At 44.1% G+C, this 25,377-nt stretch overlaps 1 protein-coding gene and 1 long non-coding RNA gene across 4 annotated transcripts in view; both read left to right on the plus strand.

Moving 5' to 3' along the window:
* LOC138975554 (uncharacterized) overlaps positions 1 to 25,377 on the plus strand; it is a 324,129-nt gene that overhangs the window by 65,709 nt on the left and 233,043 nt on the right. The window lies entirely within an intron of this gene.
* Positions 1 to 25,377, plus strand: part of LOC138975539 (E3 ubiquitin-protein ligase TRIM37-like) — a 54,172-nt gene that overhangs the window by 22,483 nt on the left and 6,312 nt on the right. The window contains exons 5-22 of one of the 3 annotated variants that reach the window (XM_070348250.1): positions 1,391 to 1,478; positions 1,852 to 1,974; positions 4,564 to 4,687; positions 5,454 to 5,646; positions 6,507 to 6,639; positions 8,928 to 9,004; positions 15,007 to 15,243; positions 15,562 to 15,625; positions 16,371 to 16,434; positions 16,936 to 17,129; positions 17,525 to 17,643; positions 18,185 to 18,301; positions 18,736 to 18,854; positions 19,346 to 19,684; positions 21,451 to 21,594; positions 22,699 to 22,828; positions 23,703 to 23,782; positions 24,714 to 25,002. In XM_070348250.1, coding sequence (XP_070204351.1) covers positions 1,391 to 1,478; positions 1,852 to 1,974; positions 4,564 to 4,687; positions 5,454 to 5,646; positions 6,507 to 6,639; positions 8,928 to 9,004; positions 15,007 to 15,243; positions 15,562 to 15,625; positions 16,371 to 16,434; positions 16,936 to 17,129; positions 17,525 to 17,643; positions 18,185 to 18,301; positions 18,736 to 18,854; positions 19,346 to 19,684; positions 21,451 to 21,594; positions 22,699 to 22,828; positions 23,703 to 23,782; positions 24,714 to 25,002 — 2,634 coding nt within the window. Of the gene's footprint in view, positions 1 to 1,390; positions 1,479 to 1,851; positions 1,975 to 4,563; positions 4,688 to 5,453; positions 5,647 to 6,506; positions 6,640 to 8,927; positions 9,005 to 15,006; positions 15,244 to 15,561; positions 15,626 to 16,370; positions 16,435 to 16,935; positions 17,130 to 17,524; positions 17,644 to 18,184; positions 18,302 to 18,735; positions 18,855 to 19,345; positions 19,718 to 21,450; positions 21,595 to 22,698; positions 22,829 to 23,702; positions 23,783 to 24,713; positions 25,003 to 25,377 lie in introns of all 3 variants that reach the window. The other 2 variants (XM_070348248.1, XM_070348249.1) reach the window with 2 other exon arrangements.

The raw sequence follows: 25,377 nt of genomic DNA on the forward strand, positions 1-25,377 counted from the left end.
GTGCATCAGAGCGACAACACCAGCATCTACCGCCCCACCTGAGAATTGAAGATGTGAATTGCAGATGGAATGAACGAATTTCTGTAGCGTGTGGATCTTGCGGTTGGTTGTCTGAATCTGTTGCTCCTGTCTGGCCGTCTACAAACAGGTGATTTACTCTCCACCCCAACTTTCCTCATCTATTCCCCTTTTCCACATAATTAAAGTGATATTACAAGCACCTGTTTGTTGTGCTGAGTAAAGGTGAACATGCTGATGTACAGGATCTCGGTTAGCACAACACTTGTTGGAAAGCAGACATACCAAGGGCGCAAATACAACTTGCTGGCATATATGTCTGTAATGCCACCCAAGAGAGATGCGATCTGGCAATGTTTGCTGTCAGAATTTTGAGCCTCTGATGTCAAGCGGGGATGTCGATTAGCGCCGACCGCATGCATACCTTACAAACAGAAAAGGGCAGGGAAAAAGTGGGCTCGTGTATTGTCATTGGGAACTAGATCTCTTCCTGTCTACTGCGTAGTGTGCAGAGTATTGAGATGCAGTTTTTGTGATTTGTGTTTTCCTCTCTTTGTTTCTCATGTTTGTGTGTGTGTGTGTAGGTTGGCTTGTGATCTGAAAGGGGTATAATCAGAAGCATGTGCTGTCCTCTTGAGACATGCCTTTCAGCTGAGCCGAGTGAAAATAGAACTGGAAAGGAAATGCACCTAACATCTGATGCAGAGTGGATTGAGAATGTAGTCATGTACTGAACTTGTTGCCGCTTTGAAGACCATTTGTCGTTGATAGATAAATGAACAAATAGATCAAAATAATGAAAGAGACAATGGAGAAGAGCTGTGGTGTGTACAAGCTACCGTAACTAAGGGTTTCACACCGTAGAAATGGCAAGGAGTCATGTGAACGAGACCACTGGACACGCTTGCTCAGATGCTGAGTATGTTTCATCAGAAACCCTTTTCCTGTCATTTGGTTTCATGCCATGTTTTCTTCTGGGATGCTTCTTTTTTTTCTCTGTATTTGTGGGTTACAGCTCCTGTATACGGCAACATTTCTTATGGGTAGACTTTAAAATTATATGACAGTTTTCCACCCCACCATTATTGCATGAAGCAGAGATGGCCAAATCTCAAAATTTTAACTGGCCAGCCGGGCGAGTAACTTCAGGAAAGTCACTGGCCCCTGGCGGATTTTTTTACACGCCCCTGGGGCAGACAATTTGGCCATCCCTGTGGAGGCAGCAATATTCAGTTTTGGAAAATTTTAAACTGCTGATTGTGGGCACAGTTAGTGGCCTCTCCTTTAAACTTCAAACTTTGAATAAGTTTGTTCGTGATTTGTTGTAACTTTTTCTTTATGAACTGATTGTGGATATGTTTGCTGTGTGCAGGTGTGCAGAGCACCAGGAGAAGCTGACTGTGTACTGCTGGACATGCAAGGAATGTATCTGTCACCAGTGTGCTCTCTGGGGAGGAACGGTGAGTAATGGTCAAACAGTGTTGTGTCTTTTTGTGTGTCTCTCTCTCATCCCAAACTCTGATTCCTCTTGAAGACTTTTGTGAATGTTCACTGATCAGATCATCAATGCAGGCAGACGCGTGTAGGTACACACGCTCAGACATGTATGTTATGCACGCATTTGGAGTCTCTCAGACAGTCACTCACACACACACACATGCAGGTATGCAGACACACAGGACAGTCACACATCCTCACATGTCATACACAAATGCATGCAAACTTATGTGTGCATGCAAGCACACAGGAAACCAGTCACACACACACCACACCACACCACACCAATACCTTCTCCTCTGCTGATATAACTAAGCCCATTTTCTTTTTGCTCAGCACTCTGGCCACACATTCAAACCGCTGGAAGGAATCTACGAAGAGCACGCCAAGAAGGTTGTGGAGGAACTGAGTCAGCTGAGACGTCGTCATGTGGAGCTTATCAGCCTTGTGCAGGATGTGGCGAGTATTATTTTACACGGGGACTACAGTGGAGTCCAGCTATAACGAACCTGGGTATAACGAAATCCCTCTTTTAACAAACTGCCATTGATTTCCCGGCAGACAGCCTTCTATTTCTTACTTGTTACTTTCCGGCTACATCGAACCTTTTGAACTCATTTGCATAATGAACCCCTCTTTTAACAAACACGTTTTCATCGCCACAGAGCCGTTTTGTCTCTAAAAGTCACAAGGCTACAACGAACTGATGTCAATAATTGTCTCCCAAGTCAAAAATACACAAAAATACACAAACACAAGTGCACATCGCGTAATGAGCGAACTCTGAACAAACTAACAACGGGAGGTGCACGGAACAGATCGAACCAAAACCGAAAGTTGTGGTGACGTCATGACATTTTGCGATGTATGTCAGTGAAGCTCGTGCACATGTGGTCTGTCTTGCTAAAAACAATTGCTGACGGACATGGTTTCGAAATCTGGAACTGTTTTTTTGTTTTCTCCGATCCGTGACCGAGTGACGCGATATAGAACCACGCGTTCGTTTGAATCAATACTCTCCTCAGGCAGTGAAGTCTCCTAAATTGCTCAACACTGTGGACAGTCCGGAGTGCAGTTATGTCCCGTGAATGAGCGAGTCAAAGTTTTATCGTGAAAACTGACGCTTTTCATGCACCTCCCGCTGTTAGTTTGCCTCTCTCTATGGATTATATTATGAAGCTGTTGAAAACATGCAGAGATTGTACTCTCCAAGGAAAGATCGATGGGACGATCATTTGAAGGTGATTGGGAAAACTTGTCTTGAGGCCATTTAGGGTTGAAAACTCTACAGCGAATTACTGATATAACGAACTAAAATGTATCTCCCTTGAGATTCGTTGTACCCGGACTCCACTGTATTGCTTTCTGCATCTGTCTGTTTGATTGGCCGTATCTGTCAGTCTTTCTGTCCCTGTTTCGCTGCCCCACTGCCCCGGTCTTTCTCTTTTTTTGTCTCTTTATGTTTCCCTCTGTTTGTGTCAGTGTCTCTTTATGTTTCCCTCTGTTTGTGTCAGTGTCTCTTTATGTTTCCCTCTGTTTGTGTCAGTGTCTCTTTATGTTTCCCTCTGTTTGTGTCAGTGTCTCTTTATGTTTCCCTCTGTTTGTGTCAGTGTCTCTTTGGCTTTCTTGCCTGCCTCTCTTACTATTTCTCATTCCATCATTTTTACATTTAGTCAAGTTTTGACTAAATGTTTTAACATAGAGGGGGGAATCGAGACGAGGGTCGTGGTGTATGTGTGTGTGTGTGTGTGTGTGTATGTGTGTCTGTCTGTCTGTGTGTGTGTAGAGTGATTCAGACTAAACTACTGGGCCGATCTTTATGAAATTTGACATGAGAGTTCCTGGGTATGATATCCCCGGACGTTTTTTTCATTTTTTCGATAAATACCTTTGATGACGTCATATCCGGCTTTTTGTAAAAGTTGAGGCGGCACTGTCACACCCTAATTTTTCAATTAAATTGATTGAAATTTTGACAAAGCAATCTTCGACGAAGGCCGGGGTTTGGTATTGCATTTCAGCTTGGTGGCTTAAAAACTAATGAGTGAGTTTGGTCATTAAAAATCGGAAACTTGTAATTAAAATTATTTTTTTATTAAACGATCCAAAAACAATTTCATCTTATTCTTCGTCATTTTCTGATTCCAAAAACATATACATATGTTATATTTGGATTAAAAACAAGCTCTGAAAATTAAAAATATAAAAATTATGATCAAAATTAAATTTCCGAAATCGTTTTAAAAACTATTTCATCTTATTCCTTGTCGGTTCCTGATTCCAAAAACATATAGATATGATATGTTTGGATTAAAAACACGCTCAGAAAGTTAAAACGAAGAGAGGTACAGTAAAGCGTGCTATGAAGCACACCGCAATCGCTACCGCGCCAAACAGGCTCGTCACTTTCACTGCCTTTTGCACTAGCGGCGGACTACGTTCAGTTTCATTCTGTGAGTTCCACGGCTTGACTAAATGTAGTAATTTCGCCTTTCGCGACTTGTTTTTTCTGTATGTATTTTCTTTTGATCTCTTGTCACTCTGTTTCTCTCTGTCTCTGTTTGTCTCAGTCTGTCTGTCTGTCTGTCTGTCTGTCTGTCTGTCTGTCTGTCTCTCTCTCTCTCTCTCTCTCTGTCTCTGTCTCTCTCTCTGTCTCTCTCTCTCTCTCTCTCTCTCTCTCTCTCTCTCTCTCTCTCTCTCTCTCTCTCTCTCTCTCTCTCTCTCTCTCTCTCCTTTCCATCTGCACTCTCACCATAAATAATTTCTCTCTCTCTCTCTTTCTTTGATCTCTTGTCACTCTGTTTATCTCTGTCTGTCTGTCTGCCTGTCTCTCTCTCTCTCTCTCTCTCTCTCTCTCTCTCTCTCTCTCTCTCTCTCTCACTCTCTCTCTCTCTCTCACTGTTACACTTACAGTTTCAGCTTATCTCTTCCGTTGCATCTGCTTTGCCCCACCTCTCCTATAGCTGTCATCTTTTCAATTCCAGAAAATATGAGATTCCTTCTCCACATGTGTTTATTTTGTAATGTTAGTAACTGTTGTTTTATCAGGAGCGGAACATCGAGAGTGTGAAGAATGCCAAGGATGAGCGAGTTCGAGAGATCCGCAACGCTGTGGAGCTGATGATCGCTCGCCTGGAGTCTCAACTCAAGAGCAAACTGCTCACACTGATGGGTAAGTGTTGAAGAAAGTAGTTCACTCTTCTGAATAAGGTTGTTCATTTGTATACTATCCGAGTTATATCTTGTGATGTTTTTCTTTTCTTTTTTATGTTCTTTTGAGAGAGGAGGGGCCAGATACAACTTACAAGCCTGAGCTTTTTCAGGACACACCCACTGTAGTTTACCCTTACAGTGTTCATTCTTTGGTGAAAGTTTAATGGAGGCTCTGGACTCATGATCCTGTGTTTATCTGCCATTTGAAAACATTCCATGCTTGTGGTGCAGGGCAACTTAGAGAAGAGTGTTGTGTTGTTGGCTGGTTAGATGATTGTAATAATTGTCTTCTAGTGCTGTGCTATCAATCAATCAATATGAGGCTTATATCGCGCGTATTCCGTGGGTACAGTTCTAAGCGCAGGGATTTTTTTATTTATTTATTTTTATTTATTTATTTATTTTTTATGCAATTGATATCGCGCACATATTCAAGGCGCAGGGATTTATTTATGCCGTGTGAGATGGAATTTTTTTTACACAATACATCACGCATTCACATGCTGTGCTACAAGTGATGTCTTTTCTTGGGAGAAAGGGGGACAAGGTCCTTAAAAGATTATCAAATATTTAGCATTCTAAAGTTTAATTCAGTTTTTTTAGGTCTATCAGTTGGTCAGTAAATCAGATTTCCAACATGGTAAGAAATTTCAGCGGAGGAAATTTCAACATGACATTATTGAATACTATTCACCTAATAATAATAATTTCATTTCTGCTTACAGGTCAGCGGAATCGTCTGACGCAGGAAGCAGAATTGTGGGAGTCGGTGCTGGACAAGGTGGGGGGAGAGCTCAGCAGTAGTGGAAGGGCGGAGCTCATTCGCCGTAGCGCCGAGATGATGGAGCTGTTTCGTCAGGTGCACTTACGCCCCATGGCTTCCTTCGTCACAGCGCCTGTGCCTGCTGACTTCACCAGGTGACTTTTTTGTACCTTGAGGATTTTGCTTTGGTGATACAATGTAGTTTTTCGTGTGACTGCACTTGTATCAGTGGATGACTGAGATTTGTGTGTGTCTGTGTCTCAATCTTATCCCCCCACCCCCACCCCACTCCACCAAGTGAGATGGTACCACACCAGCTCTGATCTCTATCATGTTCTGTGTCTGTACCATGAGATAGTACCACAGTGATCTCATATGTGGTCATTTCATTTACTCTATTATCCCATTTCTGGGAAATTCGGGTCGCTTCCTCCCAGTGGAAAGCTAGCAGCAACAAAAGTCGCGCTACCCAGGTGTCTGCGTGTTTAGGTGTAACCAGCCACCTGCACCTATGACAGAATGACCGAGGTCTTTTACGTGCCACCACAGTGACACGGGGTAGGACATGGATACCGTCTCTTGAGTATGCGCATAAAGTTGACGAGTGTCTGTCCCGGCCTGGATTCAAACCCGTGACTGCAGGATCACAAGTCCAGTCCTCTACCAACTGTGCTACCTGGCCCCCAGGCAAGATCACTTTGTCATCTCTTTGCTTTGTGGTCTGGTAGCGAAGGTGGTAGAGCACGTAAACAACTTGGGATCCTTGGGTCACAGGTTTTGATTTAAACTAGGACAGACACGTGTCAACTATATGTGCAAATTCAGTGGTAGTATCCATGTCCTACCCCCGAGTCACCATTACACCTTCACACACCTTGGTAGCGCATTACTTTTGTTGCTGCTAGCTTTTCAATGGGAGTAAGTGAGCTTACATTTGCCTGCGAAGGTATAATAAAGTGATGAAGATGAAATAAAGTGAAAATAAAATGTTCATTGCTTGATTGTGTGTTTACAGTGAGATAGTGCCACAGTACGACACCAGCACCTTTGTGATGAAGAACTTCAGCGTGCTGCGGCAGAGAGCGGACCCAGTGTACAGCCCTCCGCTTAACGTGTCGGGTCTCAGCTGGCGACTCAAAGTCTACCCTGTGAGTTCAGAAACCGTCATGCTTTGTACAACATGAAATCAATCTCAAACAGAAAGCATGCTAACCTTTGGCATGAACAATTCCCAAAGCAGGACATTTTATGTAGCATTTAATTGTAATCCAATGTCCTACAAAGTACAAGTTAACCTTTCTTTTTTTCTGATTTCTTTGAAGTATGTAGACTACACTTTTGATAAAGAATAAGGTTTTGTTACAGCAGTCCCTGCAATGTACGGCCCCCGGCGTGAGCGGACACCTGACATGTACGGACACATTTGCTCGGCACGGAGTGTTTTCCTTCTATATTTGCCCCCCCTTAAACAGACACCTGCAAAACGTGGACGCGGACACTCATTTTCGGTCCCAACAGCAGGTCATACCTCCAATGTACGGACAGACCATCGTCAAATTTTCACCACAACAAAATCGATAACAGAGCAGTCCGGTTCTTGGTACAAAGATCACAGCCGCAATGGCGTGATGACAGTCACTGATAACTTGAGTGCACGTGTACCCATCACTGAGGAGGGTAGTTTTGGTCAGGAGTGGAGTACATGCGAAGATGCCAACATGAAACTGCACTGAGCTCTTTATTCTTGTCTGTTGGACGTAAACAACAGAAACCACAGTTGATGAAGGTCCTGAGCGAAAGTGAGTGAAAAACCGGCCACAGTTCTCAGCATCGTGTGTCTGTGTGTAGGCCTAACCTCTTTCATTGACAAGATACTCTTGTTTCCCCTCAGCCTTGACCAGTGAGTCGGTTGCCTAATCTATGAACCCTTCAGTTGTCTTGCTTTGTCAAAAGTTACGACACTGTCAACTGGTTTTGCTCTGAGTGAACAGTGCATCTGGCCTCTCTGGCCACAGCCCCCAACAGTACATGGCTGGAGGGAGGGAGAGAGAGAGGAAGGGGGGGGGGGGGTGGAGGGTTAGCTGGCTAAACTCTGTGGGGTGTCCGGTGTCACTGCATGTCAGCAGGAAGAGCATTGGAGAGAAATAGAGAGGTGTACTCTTCCACACAATTTCCAAGCATCAGTTGTCACGGCTTGGGGTAGGCATTAAATAAAGTGAGGGAGAATGGGAGCTGTGTTATGTACAGTGTATTTCCGACTGAAGAGTGAAAATTAAGTCACTGCCATGCCACATGATCGGCATGCAGTCAATAAAGCCAGACAAGAAAAAAATAAATTACATGATTATGACATGCAGCTCTATCTGCTGCTATTTATTCAAACTGGTTTTCAAGCTTATTCTTGCAAAGCATCTGCACACGCTCCTCTGTGCTGTGTTTGTGTGGCTGCTTTCGTATGTCGGTGCATGGTGAGTGTGTTCACTGCCTTGAGGATTTATTTTATCTCTTCTTTTCAACACTTTTCATACAAATCCTTTTTACAGAACGTTTAAAGAAGTATTAGGAGTTTATTGTTATTGTTTAGTAGCCACAAGAAGTGATTATCATAGACTCAATCCTGTTGTTTGTGTGTCTCTGTGTGAGTGTATGGGGGAGGGGGTGGTGTGGTCACCCCTCCCGTGACCGGACACCTGCAATGTACGGACAGTTTTGCTATGGCCCAAGGGTGTCCGTTCATGAGAGGGACTGCTGTATATGAATTTGCATTTGTTGTCGGATGAGCAAGAGCTTAACACACTAGTGAATAGTTCGAATCAACTGCAAGCAAAACATGGCGGGAAGGGAAACTCTAAAAAATATAGACTTTGAATGTTCCAAGATCAAGAATCAGAAAACAAGAAAGGTTACACCATGAAATGTTTGAAGAAGAAAAGAATGGAATGATGTTTCTGCAAGAGGAGAGGGTTGAGGAAAATGTACGTACTTGGCACTCATGGTGCAGTATGTGTGGGTAGTGATGAACTTTGTGAAATGTAAACGCATTGTGTAAAACTTATGTAAATGCATTGTGTAAAACTGATGTAAATGCATTGTGTAAAACTGATGTAAACGCATTGTGTAAAACTGATGTAAATGCATTGTGTAAAACTGATGTAAACGCATTGTGTAAAACTGATGTAAATGCATTGTGTAAAACTGATGTAAATGCATTGTGTAAAACTGATGTAAATGCATTGTGTAAAACTGATGTAAACGCATGGTGTAAAACTAATGTAAACGCAATGTGTAAAACTGATGTAAACGCAATGTGTAAAACTGATGTAAACGCATTGTGTAAAACTGATGTAAACGCATGGTGTAAAACTGATGTAAACGCATTGTGGAAAACTGATGTAAATGCATTGTGTAAAACTGATGTAAACTCATTGTGTTTCAGGACGGCAATGGAGTGGTCAGGGGGAACTACCTTTCTGTCTTCCTGGAGCTGTCCGCTGGTCTCCCTGAAACCTCCAAGTGAGTGAAAAGCATATGGTCTGGTCGAGCTGACTTGCTTTCATTTGATTTGAAACCTTTCACAGACGTTAGTTGGCAGATTTTTCCACAAATTTAGACTGTCAATGTTTTGCGCCTTATTTGACCAGAGTGATAAAGAATGGATAACATCAGGTCTGTTTCTTTCAAGAAATCTGGAAAAGAAAACGGAAATGCCTTATAAGTCTTACATGAGATATGACAATGTTTAATGTAAGTTTCCAGAGTTCTGTCAACTAAAAGGCTCTATTAAATTACATATTATTACCCAACTCACATATAGCAATTAACTCTAGTTCAGTGCTGGTAACGCTGTACACGTTCCCCTTGGTAACAAGGGAGACCACCCTAAAAAAGAGTGATCCATCCCATAATATCAGACCGATGTCCGGTCCAACATCCGTATGCGTGCGCATACGCCGCCATTTGTATCATTCTCTCTCAGCGGTTCAACTGGGTAGGACGCTCCTGATGTACGCTCCTGCTGTTTTCAGCTTTTCGCCAGAGTCTTTTGCTTTGGCTTCTCCCCTTGGTCGCCGCCTTTACTTTACACCTGTACCTATGCTGTGTGGTGAGATCTTTCCGTTTTTGTTGTAACTTTAGCGACGTTTTCGTCGCTCGTGTGTACTTGTGAAATTTTTCTGAAATTGTTTTCTGTGAAATTTTTCGTGAGTTGTTTGCTATGGCGGAGGCTTCGCTTGTTGATAGCGCTAAACGGAAGCCTAGTTCGAGGCAGGTAGCTGACGTTACGCCTCCGAAAAGAAGCTCAAGGAGAGATAAGGGCGCAGGGAAGTCCGCGTCTGTGTCATCTGAGTCAACTTCTGTTAAGTCTCCCGTGTTAGCAGACGTACGAACAATCTTCCGGTCAGACTTGTTTACTTTCTGACAAGAGTAGTCGTTCTGGTGTAGCTTCTTCTGCTTCTGTTTCGCCTGGCTGCCCTGGGTTAGCGCCAGCCGACGTTGCTTCTTTATTGTTGACGCTGAGCTCTCAAGTTTTCGTCATTAGCGTCTGGATTATCTTCCACTCGGGAGGAATTGTGTGCGCTTCCGTCGGGTGTTTCTGATGTTTTTTTCCTTAGCCAAGATCCGGCGGTCGCCTGCAGTTCCGGCTTCGACTTCCGCTAAGCCTTCGGCGACTGTGACTCGGGCGGATGTCCATGCTTCGCAGGATGGGGGTACCGACTTGGTGTCTCTCCCGAATGTGACACCAGTACAAGGTATGTCTACACCGCTTGCCGGTGTGCGAGCTCAGGGGGCTCTCTCTGGCGATGGATGTCGTGAGAGTTCTTATGAGCAGCGAAAGGACGAACGCCTCCGTACGTCTCTTTATGAGAATATCGGGGACCGTTTTAGTCCTCTTCCGCCCTGGGGGCAGGAAGTGGTCGGTTCTGCCGACGATAAACTGTCTGATGTTCTGCCTTCTGGCTCTGAGCTTGATCTCGAGTCGTAGGTTAGGGCGGATGACGGGGATGCCTCAGTGGTAGAGGATTCCCAGCCTTGAGAGACGGACCGCGGGTGTCCGTCGGTAGGTCAACCTCCTGCGTCTGGTTTCCAGCAGGGCGGTGTGACTGAATAGGCCGCGGTGGCCTACCTGACTCGATGGCGAGCAGGAAGGCTAACGACACCCAGCTTTCTTGCCGTTTTAGTTGTCCAGCGCAGTGACGTGGGCTAACGGAAATGGCATTTAAGTTATTGGTGACTCTGGGGCTGACCATGGGTGTCATTCTAGGGTCACCTACCTGACTACGATGGCGAGCAGGAAGGTTAACGAGGGTGCGTTCATGGGATGGATGACACCCAGCTTAACTTGCCGTTCAAGTTGTCCAGCGCAGTGACGTGGTCGGCGGAAAACGGCATTTAAGTTTTGACCGGAAGGGGTGGTTGAGAGCAGGGCGTAACTGACTCTACCTCTTTCCGGTTCCGACTTCTGGAAGTTCGGAGGAACAGGATGTTCTCTTCAGCTTTCGGGGATCGTTGTCCATTGCCCTGGAGTTGGCATATGGCCACGTGTAGCCGGGTTCTCCGGTGAAAGTGGTGTACGTTCGCGCGAGGAATGTAGCACGCATTTTCGTGGCTGGGCAACGTAAGCTTCCGCCCTGGGGGCAGGAAGTTGTTGGGCTGGGTGATTCTTGGATTGGCCATGCGAGTCTCTCTGGGGGTCACCTTCCTAACTTTGATACCGAGTAGGAAGGTGATGTTTGGAGAGGTGTCCACGGTGGTGGATGTCACCCAGCTTAACTTGCCGTTCAAGGTGTCCAGCGCAGTGATGTGCGCAGTGATAAACGGCATTTAGGACTTGACAGGAAGGAGTGGCTGAGGAATATTTTTGCCTCGTCCACCCCTGCCTTTGTTCGACGACTTCCGGAGTTCGGAGGAACAGTAGGTTCACTTCCGCGGCCGGGAATCGTCGTTCATTGCCCTGAAGATGGCATATTTCTTGTAGTTTTGACTTCCGCTTCCTCCTGGGGGGCAGGAAGCGAGCAGTAAGGCTGGTTCCTTGTTGGATAATTTGAGTCAAACAGGAAGGCAGCTTCCGGATTGCACGGTTGTGCTTGACGGCTGTTCAGATGTAGGTGCTTCCGCATTAACGATTAGCACTGTATTCAGGTTCCATTTCAAGTTAGCAAGGGCAGTGGCGCTCGCAGCTGTAATGGGTCGAGGTTCTATGGAATCTTCCGGTGTGTTTCTATACAACCGGTTGGTTCTCATGTTTACTTATCCACGGCCGGTTTCGCTTCCGCTTTTGCGGCTGCATCTTCCGGTTACAGGATGGGACAGCCTTCTACTGTTAACACTGCGTTGGTAGTCGGCACTTTTCAGCTTTTGGCTTCCGGTTCCGTTACTGCGGTTCCTTTGCTGTTATACAGGCTGTATCCACTTCCCCTTCCAGTCTTCCAGCTGGCTTGGGACAGGTGGATGGAGATCTGGTCATGGAATTCTGGCGTTTGAAATTTTCTGTTTTTTCGAAAATTTTCCGATGTTGGCAAGTTTAGCCTTATCGGGATGGGTGACTGGGTCTCATCATTTCGATGATCATTATAATGCTTTTGAACAGGAGGGAGGCTCTTACTTCACTTGTGTCGCTGTTCGCGGCAGTTCGTAGTTCTTTTGAGCTTTCCGAGGAGAATCTTTGAGTGTCAAGCCCTTAGATCCTCCGTCGGGATCCTTTGTGCTTGTGGAAGTTTTCACAAGCGAGTCTTCTTTGTCACCACTTGGCTCTTCCTTGGTGGACAACGCGTGACCTGTGGCGAGGGTGCTTTGGCTTGTGTTGCACGCTCAAGTAGCGTGTCACTCACGGAGCGCTTTCTGTAGGCTTCGGTTAACGCCAAGCCTAAGAACTTAGGTTCTCTTTTTGCGTTCTACGGAACCGCCCTCGGGTTTGGCAAACATCCATTGGGTTTTTGATAGCAAGGAGAAACTGTCTGTAAGATCAAGGTCTCCTAGCTCGGGTAGATTGTCTCATCTTTTCTTTTTGATGGGCTCTTTTGTACTTGTTTTTATTTTCTCTCGCCTGGGCGGTTACGTTCTGTATGGCTATCTTTGTGGTCCTACAGGACGCAGATGCAAAGGATGTTGCTTTGCCGTCTTTTACCTAGGAGTAAGCCTCTGCCTTCAAAGTTTTGTTCTTTTGGCGTGACTTTAATCTCTTTCTCGTTTGAAAGTTATCTCTTTGAATCCGCTGCTATGCACGCGGGGTTTTTCCTTCTAAGAGAAGCTCTTGGTAAAAGGGAAAGCGTTAGGCAGGCCTTGGCGGTTTGTTTGTTTCCAAACGAAAAGCTTCAGGCTGGCTGTTGTCTATTTTAGCTTTGGCTCGATACCCTCGCTTTCACAGGGCTCTTTCATAGATCTGTTCGGCGACCTTTTGGTCTCACAGACGGGTCTTTGCAATCTTGGTTCCCAGACCTCTTAAGGCTGGCAAGAAGGCATCTTTGCTTTCTCACATTCGATTTACACGGATGTCTACTGTAGGGGTATCCTTGAAATTCTCAGGGGCTTCCGCCTCGACTCTGGATTTGGTTCAGAGTCTCTATAGGGTTTTTGTGTTTTGTTCACTTGCCACTTTGACTGGCTTGGTTCAAAGTGCTTTTTTCTTACGGAAAGAACTCCTCTTCTTTCTGTTTATTGCAGGTGGCTATCCACCTTTCTTTTTGGGTTTCCGTTTTGTCTTCCATGTCTTATTTAAGACTTTATGAGATTTCGGTCACGTTGTTACGGCTTGGTGCAGCTTGGCTTTACCCTTTTTTCAAGGCTAGCCTGGCGATTTATCACGGATAACGGCTAAGCTTACTCTAGTAGCTTCTGTGAGAAGTGGGAGTAAGCGTGCTTTCTGGCTATTTTGAATAAAGACAGCTCTTTTAAGAAAGACTGATCTATGACTTGTGGGTTTTCTTTGAAATTTTCTGGCATTTGAGCGGAAAATAGGGAAAACCAGCTTCGAATTGCATTCTCAATTCATGAAGTGAGAGTTGGGCTCCTTTAGAGTCGCGTTTAGCCAATTAAACTTTTCGAGGTTCGAAGATTTTTCTGACTCGCACGGATCTTGGTAGATTAGTGAATCAAGGGTCACTTTCCTTATCTTTCATCTCGGTCGTGATTGAACCTCGGCATTTAAGCGGTAATGGGGGCAACCAGCTTCCAATTGCACTTTCTTTTCTTGAAGCATGAGTTTGGTTCCTTTAGAGTCACGTTTAGCCAGTTTAACATTTCGAGTTTCGAGGATTTTTCTGTCTTTCACGGATCTTGTTAGATCATTGAATCAAAGGGCATTTGCCTTATCTTTCATCTCCGTCGTGGTTTAACCTTGAACGGTTGAAAACGACGTTAAACACTGAGTTATGGAGGGAAGAAGGTCTATCTACTCTGGTAGAGGTATGACGTTTTGTAGTCAACCTTACCTAGATGGACTGCTACACTGGATTCTTGCTCCTGGGGAGCTTGATGTGGTTATTTGTCCGGTGAGGACGCTCAGAAGGTACCTGTCACGGACTCGGCAATTGGTCAGAAAGTCAGAAGCTTTTATGATATCGCTTAACACAGCAGGTGTAAGGATATTGCGAAAGGGACTTTAACCAAGTGAGTCTCCATGTTGATCACACAGAGGTTTACCTGTTGACAATCACAGTCTGGAGATGTTAGGGCAGTTTTGCCTTTCTCTATAGCTAGAACGTTTGAGGCAAGGGCATGGGCCTCCTCTTTGGCAGTCCTCCGGTCGGGCCTTTTTGGCTGAAGTACTGGAGTCGGCTTACTGGCGGTCTGAGGAGGTTTTTATTAACTTCTACCTCAGAGGCGTCTTGTTACAGGACGGCAGTTCCGCGTTACCTGTTGTGGTAGTCGCAGGACAGGTTCTAATATCTTAATTTTCGCTATATACCCGCCACCTATAGTAGCAATCTGCTATATGTGAGTTGGGTAATAATATGTAATTTAATCCAAAATTTTAATAATAAATTTTCATTTAATTAATATACTTACCCAACTCACATCGTTTAAACCCTCCCGCCTCCCCGCTGTGGTGGTATTGGGTTCTAAAAAAAGTAGTGAGTTGGGCTTCGTTCGAATGATACAAATGGCGGCGTATGCGCACGCATACGGATGTTGGACCGGACATCGGTCTGATATTATGGGATGGATCACTCTTTTTTAGGGTGGTCTCCCTTGTTACCAAGGGGAACGTGTACAGCGTTACCAGCACTGAACTAGAGTTAATTGCTATATGTGAGTTGGGTAAGTATATTAATTAAATGAAAATTTATTATTAAAATTTTGGATTAATCACTCTTTGAATTAGCAAAACTCAGTTATTGAGTAGAGCAACTGGGCTTCAGAATATACATGTGTGAATTTGAAGCTTGTGCCAAAGTTTTCCTTAAAAATGAGAATCCTGTGTCTGGTAAAAGGGTAATAGAGAAAGCAACATCCAGCTGTAGCTGATGATTGTGACGTTTTGACTGACAGCTAAGTTACAGTTATGTCTTCAACCTCAGGTATGAATACCGCGTGGAGATGGTTCACCAGGCTTCACGAGACGCCAGCAAGAACATTGTGCGCGAGTTCGCCTCCGACTTTGAGGTGGGAGAATGCTGGGGCTACAACCGTTTCTTTCGTCTCGACCTCCTGGCCAGCGAAGGTTACCTTGACACGTCCAACGGCAGGGACACCCTGACCTTGAGGTTTCAAGTGCGACCTCCAACCTTCTATCAGAAATCTCGCGACCAGCAGTGGTGAGGATTTGTTTTAATTTTTGTCTGGGTTTGGTGTACCATGCATTTTTATGCATTATGAATAAATTTTTTAGTTTTGAAGTATATGGTCACAGAAAGGTAATAATGTTTTGGTTATCATCATGTGAATCAATGTGAAATGTACTGATGTATTACGTTTCGGATTGTTCATATCTCAGTGCCATGTAATTTAAACTCTGAAAATTACTATGTGCCTTTATATTCCTGTGTTTGGTTTGCTGCAAATTCTAATGCAGTTTGTACTTGTATGCATAGTTTGCGATTCTTCAATAATTACGCTTGAGTTCTGTTTTTCAGGTACATTGGCCAGCTGGAGGCAGCCAACACACAGTATATCCAACAGATAAATGATCTCAAAGAGGTGAGTTTTTCAACATGCATACGAAGGAAAAAAGAGCTTACCAAGCTGTCTATCTCTGTATATTACAGTACGTGTGCGTGTCTGTGTGTTAGTACATATCTTAAAAGCTCTGCAGAGGTGTGAAGTGTTTCAGAATGAGTTTCATACAAGTGTGTTGCTCTTCCAAGTCAGCAGCAGTAAAACTACGTAATACTTTGATGTTTTTTCAGATATTAGTGATGTGCTTATAGGAACAAGACATTTGCATTGTGTTCGCTACCATTCTTAGTTGCCAGAAAATGTCTATGTTTGTAAAAGAGATTCAGATGTAGCATTTGTAGAGAAGACACAGTAAACCAAGGATGCGCTGAGGGGAAGTAAGCATATAATTAGGCCCCCCAAAAAATAGGTCTGTTTACGGTAACCCGACCGACCCTAGTTTTTAGGCCCGACCCTAATCTTTTTTTTGGATCGTCTGAAAAAAAGAAAAAAAAAACGCATTCAAAATAGAGCTGTTTGCGCTCAAACAGCAGACGACAGAAGGGAGGTAAGCTCAAAGTACTGTTTATAGTTATGTTGGGCAAAAACAGGGATTGATGATGATGAGAAGAAATGAACTGTGAAACATCATAGAGAGGGGAGAAAGAAAAAAAAATGGAAGAAAAAAAAAAGCCGACCTACCGACCCTATTTTTTCACCCTATGTTACCGTAAACAGACCTTCTTTTTTTTTTGGCCTTACCAGATTATCTGTTCTTTTTTTCCAGCGCCTACACCTGGAGGTGTCTCGCAACAAGTTTGGAAAGAAAGGGAACACTCCAGGTAAAGAAGGTGAAAACAATAGGTTTTGAGGTGGGGGTGGGGCAATAATTGATATTGGATTATAGTTTGGTTGGAAATGACAAGTTTTCTATACAGTAACTTATGAAACAAACAAATGATTGACATTGATGCAAGTAATCATCTTCTGAGAGTATTACTCTAGACAGAAAAGAAGCTGCTTTTGATAACAGTAACATGGCAACAATGATGAAGTCAACTTGATTTTGAGAAAAACAATTTCCCTGCTTGAAAAAAATGAATAAAGAGGGGTTGATTTATTCGATTTCGGTAAAGAAGATAAAAGTGGCTGTGATACATGTTAATCTGATTTCTTTTATTTCATTTTACTGCATTCCATTTTTGCTTTTGTTCTTTCTTTCCTTCTTTCTTTCTTTCTCTTTTGTATGTATGTATGATTGTTTGATTGACTGATTCATTCATTCTTTCATCCATTCATTTATGTATTTATACATTCTTGTATTGATGTGTATTTTTTTTCTTTTTTCATAGTTCCTGAAGTTCAGATGCCTCTGCTGGAAGCGCACTCAGCTGATGGGGCTTCAGGACCCAGCGCCCACAGTCTGTATCACCATGGCAACAAGATGGGCCGAGCGCCGCAGTGTGCAGACAGTCCAGAAGAAGATGAGGTGGATAACGACGATTCCGCCACCAGCGATTCCAGTGACACCACCGACTTCAATGATGTGAGTGATTTTTTGGTTTGTGTTGATGTTTATGGAGTTGGATGGTTTGCTTTGTGCAACGTGGCACACTGTAATTGTATGTCAACTTAAAATATCTCTTGAACGGATGAAAATGTGTGAAGGCAAAGTTCTTTGAGTTTGATGTGTATGAGCAATAGAAAAGGACGCAACTGACAGAGCTCAGAACATCATATCGACACCATTGACAACAGCAACGATGTTGATTTATAACAGCAAAGTTGTGTTCGAGGCTAATTTACTTTACTTATTTTTCTCTGGCACACTGTATGGTGGTACTCTTATTAAACTGTCGGACTTGTAGCTTCAGGAATAGACACATGCATTCATGCATATATATACTGATGCAAAACCGTTTGCTGCCTTGTCTTGTTAAGGGTCTGAGCGAAGGAGACCTGGATGAAATAGAAGATGGTGTCACTGACAGGGCTCAGAACATCGTTTCGGCACCCATCGACAACAGCAATGATGAAAACGACATTGATGAAGAAACCATGTAAGTGCAGGGGTCATTCTGTTTTCTTGTACGTCTCTAGTTCAAAAGTCATTCTGCCCAATCTTCAACCATTTTCTGACTTTCCTCTGATAGACTCAAAATCTGTGGTGAAAACTGACTTCCAGCTTAAATGCAAATTTTCATGTCTGTAAAAATCTGTCTTGGGAGGAAACAAAACCATGTCTGCAGTAAAAATACTTGGGGTACCAAAGAACAAGCACCACCTTAGCTCTGAATAGGATATATTGATAAATCAGTTTTCTCTGTGTGCTTGTATGTATGTGACTTTTGTTAGAATTGGAATTATGTTATTTGACATATTGTTTGAAACCCTGGCTAGCTCCAGATTGTTTAGGATTTGGTTGATACAAACATGCCACCACACCCCTTATTTTTCAGGTGGTTTTTTCCCCCCCAGTTAATTCACTCCCAATCCCATGCCAAAATGTTCCATGCATAGTTTGCACAGTGGACAGTAACTAATCTTACATCCATTGCCTTATGCCTGAAAAGAGTGAAGTCATGCGTTGTGTTTGTGCAGGTCTGTGGACAACGATGTAGGGGATAGCATGGCATGGGAGGAAAACAATCTGGACCAGTTGGGGGCTCCCTCTGGCTTGCCTCGCATGACCAACAACCTCTCTCGCCCAGAGACCAGGTAACAAAATGTCTAACACACTTGCCACTAATATTGAAAATTTCACATCAAAGATGTGGGTGTGGCAGATATTTGGAATTGAACACCAAAGACGTGGATGCAGACAATGTTGGGAATTTAACAATAAAGATGCGGATGCAGCAGATATTGGGAATTTAATACTGAAGATGTGGATGAGTCTGATAGGAATTCCACATGAAAAGGTAGCACTTTAAGAGGTCATGGATATTGAGCCCTTTCCTAATCATTGTTTTGTTGCTTGTTTATTGATTTGTTTGTGAACCTTGTAAAGAGATTAACTGTTAATTTTAGTATTGCTGCAATCAAACTTTACGGTAGTTTTATCATTCTTCAAACAACTTCAGCTCTGTAGGGATCTCATGTTTGTTTGAGATGTCAAATTTTGACCACTTTGCATTTATGATGTGTTCTAGCGGTCAAGACGATGAGGCCTCTCTGATGAGGTTTTTAGAGCAGCACACATCGGACATAGACCAGCACTGGCCACTGCCGCCACGCTCTGCACTCAGCGCCCTCATTGCCAGAAGGAACGGTCAGTAGGTTTGATGGCACAGTGGTACCTGTGATGAAGGGAAACCCTTTCCACCAGCCAAGGTGCACAAGAAAGTTACCAACCGGTCGGGAGTGAGCCGTGATGTTGGATTGGTTGAAATTTTCCATTTGTTGTGATTTCAACCAATCAGACTTCGCTGTTTAATGTTCTCTCCCATTTGGGTTGTACTCACTTTAGGCTTGTGCATCTAAGCCCAGGTGTCCTTTCTTGGGAGGAATGTTATTTCGCAGGTAACACTGCAGTTGCATTTTTGTACTGTACTGCAGCTTCATTAGCCTTCCCAGATGTAATACTGTGTTAGATGTTAGCAGAGACTGACTTGGACACTGTTACGTTTCTGTGTGTATGTGTGTGTGTGTGTTCAATCATGTGTGTTCCAGCTAGACTAAGCACATGGTTTGTAGATCTTCAGCAAATTCTACCCCTAATCGAAATTCATGCAGCAGATCTGCTCCTTTCACAAATTACAGACGATGCCAGCGACGCCTCAGCACGCCTGCAGACCCAGCGATGGCTTGAAAGCCTGGAGACCGACCTCAACCTGGCTTCCTCAGACGCCAACTCTGGTGCCAGCGCCAAACGATCTCTGGACGTCAAGAACCTCCTGGGCCAGGGGAACACCCCTATATCCTCCACCAACTCCTCCCCCAGATTTCCTCCCTCCTCGTCAGGCGGTGGTAGTGGAGGGGGTGGTAGTGATGTGAGACGACCATCTGCTCCTACGCCTTCCGACGTCCTGGAGCACATCCACGCCAGGTTTTCGGAGCTTGCAGCTACCACCATGGCCGTGGCCAACTCTGCCGTTACCAGTGAGACTGAGGCCAGGCGTTATCGCACTGGTGGTGGGTCCTGGGATTCATCGTAGTTTTATCATCCCTCTTCTCTCTCTTTCTTATACAGTAGAACTCCCTTTTAACACTTTCTACCCCACCTATGTTGACCAAGTTTATTTTAGCCGAGACCAACTGTGCTGCAGCAGGTAATTCAGAATAGTAGTAACTGTGTAGTAACTGTGTATCAACACGCTGGAATGCAGGCGTTAGATCAACATTACAGGAAGCGGCTGAAGCTAACAGTCTGAGCTGATAAATCCGTACCTGGTCAGATGTGTGGGTACGGATATCTCCGTACCTGGGAGACAATGAGTTAAGACCAATTTAAGACTCCTACCTTGTTTTCTCAGACTTTATGTTCATAACCTCTCTACAATTACCCCTATTTTAAGACTCTCTTCTTTTTAAGACCTGATTTTCTCAGATTTTTGAAGGTTTTAAATGGACGGTTCCACTGTAACAGTTCTTTGATGTTTTTACTGTATTACCGTATTTGACGGATTACAAGACGCACCGTTTTATAAGCCGCACCCCCGACTTTTAAAAAAAAAATTGGGACGAACCACGTATAGGCCGCGTCACTATATTAGCCGCCGTCGAAAAAAATATAATCAGATCGTGTCAATCGATCAAAACAACCAGGCAAACGAAAGTACGGTATTTGGCGAAATCGGCTCCGAGAATAAACAAGTGAAACAAAGAAGAAAAGTGAAAAAGTTTGAAGAAAAATATCACACACACAATTTGTAACCAACACACACATGTAGTCCCGCCCGGAATAAGCTTTTTTGGGATGATTTACGACTTTTGCGCACATTTCGAGCAGACGAAAACACAACATGGCGGCTCTCGCTCCTCCAACTATCGCAAGACACAAAAAAACTAAATCTCGTGCGCGCAAGATCCTGGTACATCTGGTGTTTCTCTGTACGCTATCTTGTCACGACGACTTGTTGACAAACGAAGATTCGCGAAAGAAAGAGAAAAGCGCTGAGTCTTGAGTAGAGAGCTAATAAAGTACCGGTAATCGCTACTCGAGCGAAATGAAAATCCGCGGCGACTTCCATTAGGTGAATGCTATTTAAGTTTAGGTAATGTTTTAGCCGCATCTTTTTATAAGCCGCAATGTGATTTTTTTTTTTAAAAAAGTCGCGGCTTGTAGTCCGTCAAATACGGTACTCAAAACTGAATTTTGTTTGGTTCCAATCACTTCATCATTGTTATACTCTTCTCATCTGGTGTCTTCTACAAAATCACTGAAGTCCTAACTCTGCACACTTTCGATTATTTCTGTCAACAAGGAACAGGTTTTTATCAGACTGCAAACATTTCACTTGTGGCAGGGTTTGTCTTTGTTCTAATCCCAGTCATAACCTTTACAACTATCATTGAGTGCATGTTGTGGTAATGTTATTATACGGTGATACAATGCATACTGCTTACTAACAAGGAAATAAGAAAACAATATATTTGTCTGGCTGAAATGTGCAATTACACAGAACCCATTTAGGAAATTGTAAGGGAAAAAAGCCAAACACACGCGAGCATACACACACACACACACATGCACATACACAATCACACAGGCACGCACTTGTGTGCACACTCAAACACACATAATCCCAGAGAAGAGCTGATCTAGATATTCTTTGCACACAGTGTACAGATCATGTAAAGATCTTGTACACAGTAGTGCAACACCTGTACTCACCTTTAATTTCTTTGTGTTTTTCACCTGCCAGGTAAGAGTCGTAAGGCACCGCTAAGCGCCATCCTTCAGCCGCTGCGCAGCTCCCTGGAAGAAAGACAAAACTGTGGCGGCGACAGTAACGAGAAACCAGCCCGTCTCTCTGACACCACCACACAATCTGCTGCCAATGCATCAGGTACTGAAACTTTCTCTTGTACCTGGAATGATGCTACAGCGGAAACCCCATTTTTAGACCCCCCTAACTTAGGACTTTCCTGTTTTTAGACTTTGCTTTTTGACTCACATGCGAAGCAAAAGTGAGTCTATGTACTCACCCGAGTCGTCCGTCCGTCCGTCCGTGCTTGAAAGCGTGTGCATTGTGTATGAAAATCAGCGTTTTCATATGTCACATTATGTCCAAGACAAAAAGATGGGAGGTTTACATTAGCTGTTTACTCACCAAGTCACTGCCAGAACACAAACTTTGTGTGGTAGGCCCTGAAGCACTCGGACAGACACAAGCCTGGTATAAAATCCCCATCACCTATCTATTTAAATTGCACCTACCACGTTTCTCACAACAAGAGGATGGTGACCACTTCTTTCATCTTCGTCACTCGAACCTGAAGACTCTCCATCAACATATAGATCCCCATCAACACTGTCATCATCGTTCATAATCTCATTCAAAACTTCTAGAGCTGATAAGCGCTGGAAGGGCCGTTTTCTTCCACCAGAATTCGAACATCCACCGAGGTCCGCCATCTTTGGTCGCATTGATAACTTTGTTTTGGTAATCTCGAGAAATCACGTTCAATTCGCGGAAAAATAAACTGAAACCAGATTGTTAAAGGTGTGCAACTCCTCCCCAGTCTTTCTTCCAACACTGGGAGCACTTGCCTCCCTTTAATCGTGTGTGTGCTTCTCCTCCGAAAGCGGCGTATGGCTGCCTAAATGGCGGGGTAAAAACGGTCATACACGTAAAATTCCACTCGTGCAAAAAAACACGTAGTGTACGTGGGAGTTTCAGCCCACGAACGCAGAAGAAGAAGAAGTGTGTGTGCTTCTCATAAACCAACAACGCGCTAAGTACGAATGTGACTCGTAGATATGCGTCCAGGATATCAAGTGTACCTACGAGTGACACACGTAGCAGGCAGTCAAGGGGTTAAAAGGGGGGTTCCATTGTACCAATGTGAAGATCATGAGACTGTTTGCCTTGTAAAATATGGGAAATATGCGGTTAACGCCATCCTTGATTATAGGCGTTAACGATTGTGTCTGTCTTTTATTGGGGCAGCTTCAGCAGCAGCAGCAGCGGCAGCAGCAGAGGCACTGCTCAGCAACATGACATTGGAAGAGGTCAGCATCGATGAGGCCTCACTGGACGGAACGTCGGCGTCACCCATCGTGATAACGACACCAGCCTCGTAAGTTATATTGCTATCTGTCCTGAGAGGAAACCCTTGAATGCAATCTTCGAAATTTACCCTGTGTGAGGTTTCATTAACACACTCAGTGAACGTCAAAACATTCACGCTTGTTTCTGCATGTGAAATCCTTTTCACAGGGCTAATTCAGGAGATAGCCGCCTTGTGATGAGTCGAAAATGTCCCTACATTGCAGGTGGCCGGTCACAGCAGGGAGACTTAGATTAAGTTTAGCGACACGTGAATGTGTTCTTCATTCGGAGATGTTGCGCCATGAGAGGGGCCTCACACTACAATACTACCGCAGTTCTAACCGCTGAAATTAATAATCCTCGAATATTAAAGTATGTTTAAAATTTGTTGAAGTACTTAATCATTTAGACCGCAACACGGTGACCTAGTGGTAAGGCGTCCGCCCAGTGAGCGGGAGGTCTTGGGTTCGAACCTAAGACTTTAAAATTGGCAATCTAGTGGCTGCTCCGCCTGGCGTCTGGCATTATAGGGTTAGTGCTGGTTGGTCCGGTGTCAGAATAATGTGACTGGGTGAGACATGAAGCCTGTGCTGCGACTTCTGTCTTGTGTGTGGCGCACGTTAAATGTCAAAGCAGCACCGTCCTGATTAAGCAAACAAACAAACAAACAAACAAACTTAATCATTAGCTTTCAATTTTCTGTTTTCATTACTTTTCAATTCTGGGGGCTCAAAGTAATTTCATTACTATTTTACAGCCTGAAGATCAAGCTGATTCTGAAAGAGAGTGTAAAGCTTGGAACAAAGGTTCAGTGATAGTTAACAGTAAGCGGTGCAGCTGAAAGACATAACTGTGAAACAAGGGAGCTTTGGGTTGGTTTTCATGATGTGTGTGTGTTGCAGCAAACCTGAAGGAAGCCAGGAAGGGACGCAGAGGCCCAGCGGAGATGGAAGCACAAAGTCAGGTGCCAAGAAAGATGCAGGTAAACGTGCCACTTGTCTTTGACATTTCCTTTGTAGGGAAAGATTGTCCACTTACATCATGATATGGATATTCCCTTTTCTTTTCTTTCTTAATACTTGGTTTGATGCAAACTCTTGTTTACCTGTGCACATCATTTGGCATTGTAAAGCACTTTGAGCTGTAAGGGAAGCGCTATATAAATTTACTACTGGGGAACCCCCCATTAAATGTACCGTACTTTCCGGGTCATAAGGCGCGACTTTTTTCCTCGAGTTCGACCCCTGCGTCTTGTATAACGAAGCGCCTAATCCGTGTATGAAATACGAAAAAAATCAAAGAGACCGCCTGAGTACCAGTCAAACAACTTGTGATAATGCATGTTTCAGCTACTAGGTACTGCCCTGGCCAAGTTTCCTCGAGCTCTCAAGCCACCCAGCTATCACAATGGACCTGCCTTTGATCTCGCGGCACACACAGAGCACACATATTTCCACTCTGTTAAACTCGGTCACTGACCGGTCACTGACCCCGGTGCAGGAAGTGTTTCCTCTCTCAGATATGACAGGGGAACCACCTCTCATGACAAAAACTGGGTCATTTCCACTCTGTATTCTTCCTTTGATGTGCGGCTTATTTTCATTCTTCGACCGTTTGTTACCGGTATACTTTTTCAATTTTGGTGCGCCCTATCGGCCCCCTGCGCCCAATGGGTGACTGGTACAATTTTTTTTAAAAAGAAGGGGGTGCGCCTTATGCGCTGTAGCGCCTTGTCACCCGGAAAGTACGGTACCTCCATTTTCACATTCTCGTCATTTAGAACCTGATGTTCTCAAATTTTGTGAGATTTTAAAAATGGTGTCTTCAATCTATGAGTATTATTATAATTATTTTAATTACACGTCTTGTCCTCATATCATTACACATAAAAGCCTCGCCTTTCCTTCCTCCAGGTCTCATGTGGTTCAACTTCCTCAAGTCCAAAGGAGACACAAAACACAGATCTTCAAACCAACACCCAACACAACAACCACCACCACCACCATCTTCATCAAGCTCTGCACCACCAGTGACAGATGCTGAACAAGAGGAGGGGGCAACGGCTGTCGTTGGTGGAGGGGGGGAGGAGGTGAAGAGCGAGAGGGCCGGTTCGCCAAACGGAAACACCACGGCCGGTGGTGGTAGTGGTGGGGCTGGAGGGGGTGTGGGGCCTCAGGTGGAATTTTCTCTTCCTAAAGACAAGTTAGTGGTGTTTTGTCTGAACACATGCATGCACAGTCACGCACACACAGGCTCATGCACACACACACACACACACACACACACACACACACACACACACACACACACACACACACACACACAAGCTCAAACACACACAGAGATGCAGAGCCACGCACATAATCTCACACACAAAAGCATGTACTCATGCATGTATACACAGACATGCACAGACAGAGCAGAAATTTTAGTCAGAAGAGTGCTTTCGTGTGTAATCTACCAACTATTTCATGCACGGTTTTGTTCACGTATGAAAATGCCCTTGTAACTGTTGATTTGGTGCAATGACTGACTGATAGACTGACTTATTGATTCGTTGACTGATTGATTGATTGA

Source organism: Littorina saxatilis, linkage group LG9 (genome assembly GCF_037325665.1).
Source record: "Littorina saxatilis isolate snail1 linkage group LG9, US_GU_Lsax_2.0, whole genome shotgun sequence".
Classification (NCBI taxonomy): Eukaryota; Metazoa; Mollusca; class Gastropoda; order Littorinimorpha; family Littorinidae; genus Littorina; species Littorina saxatilis.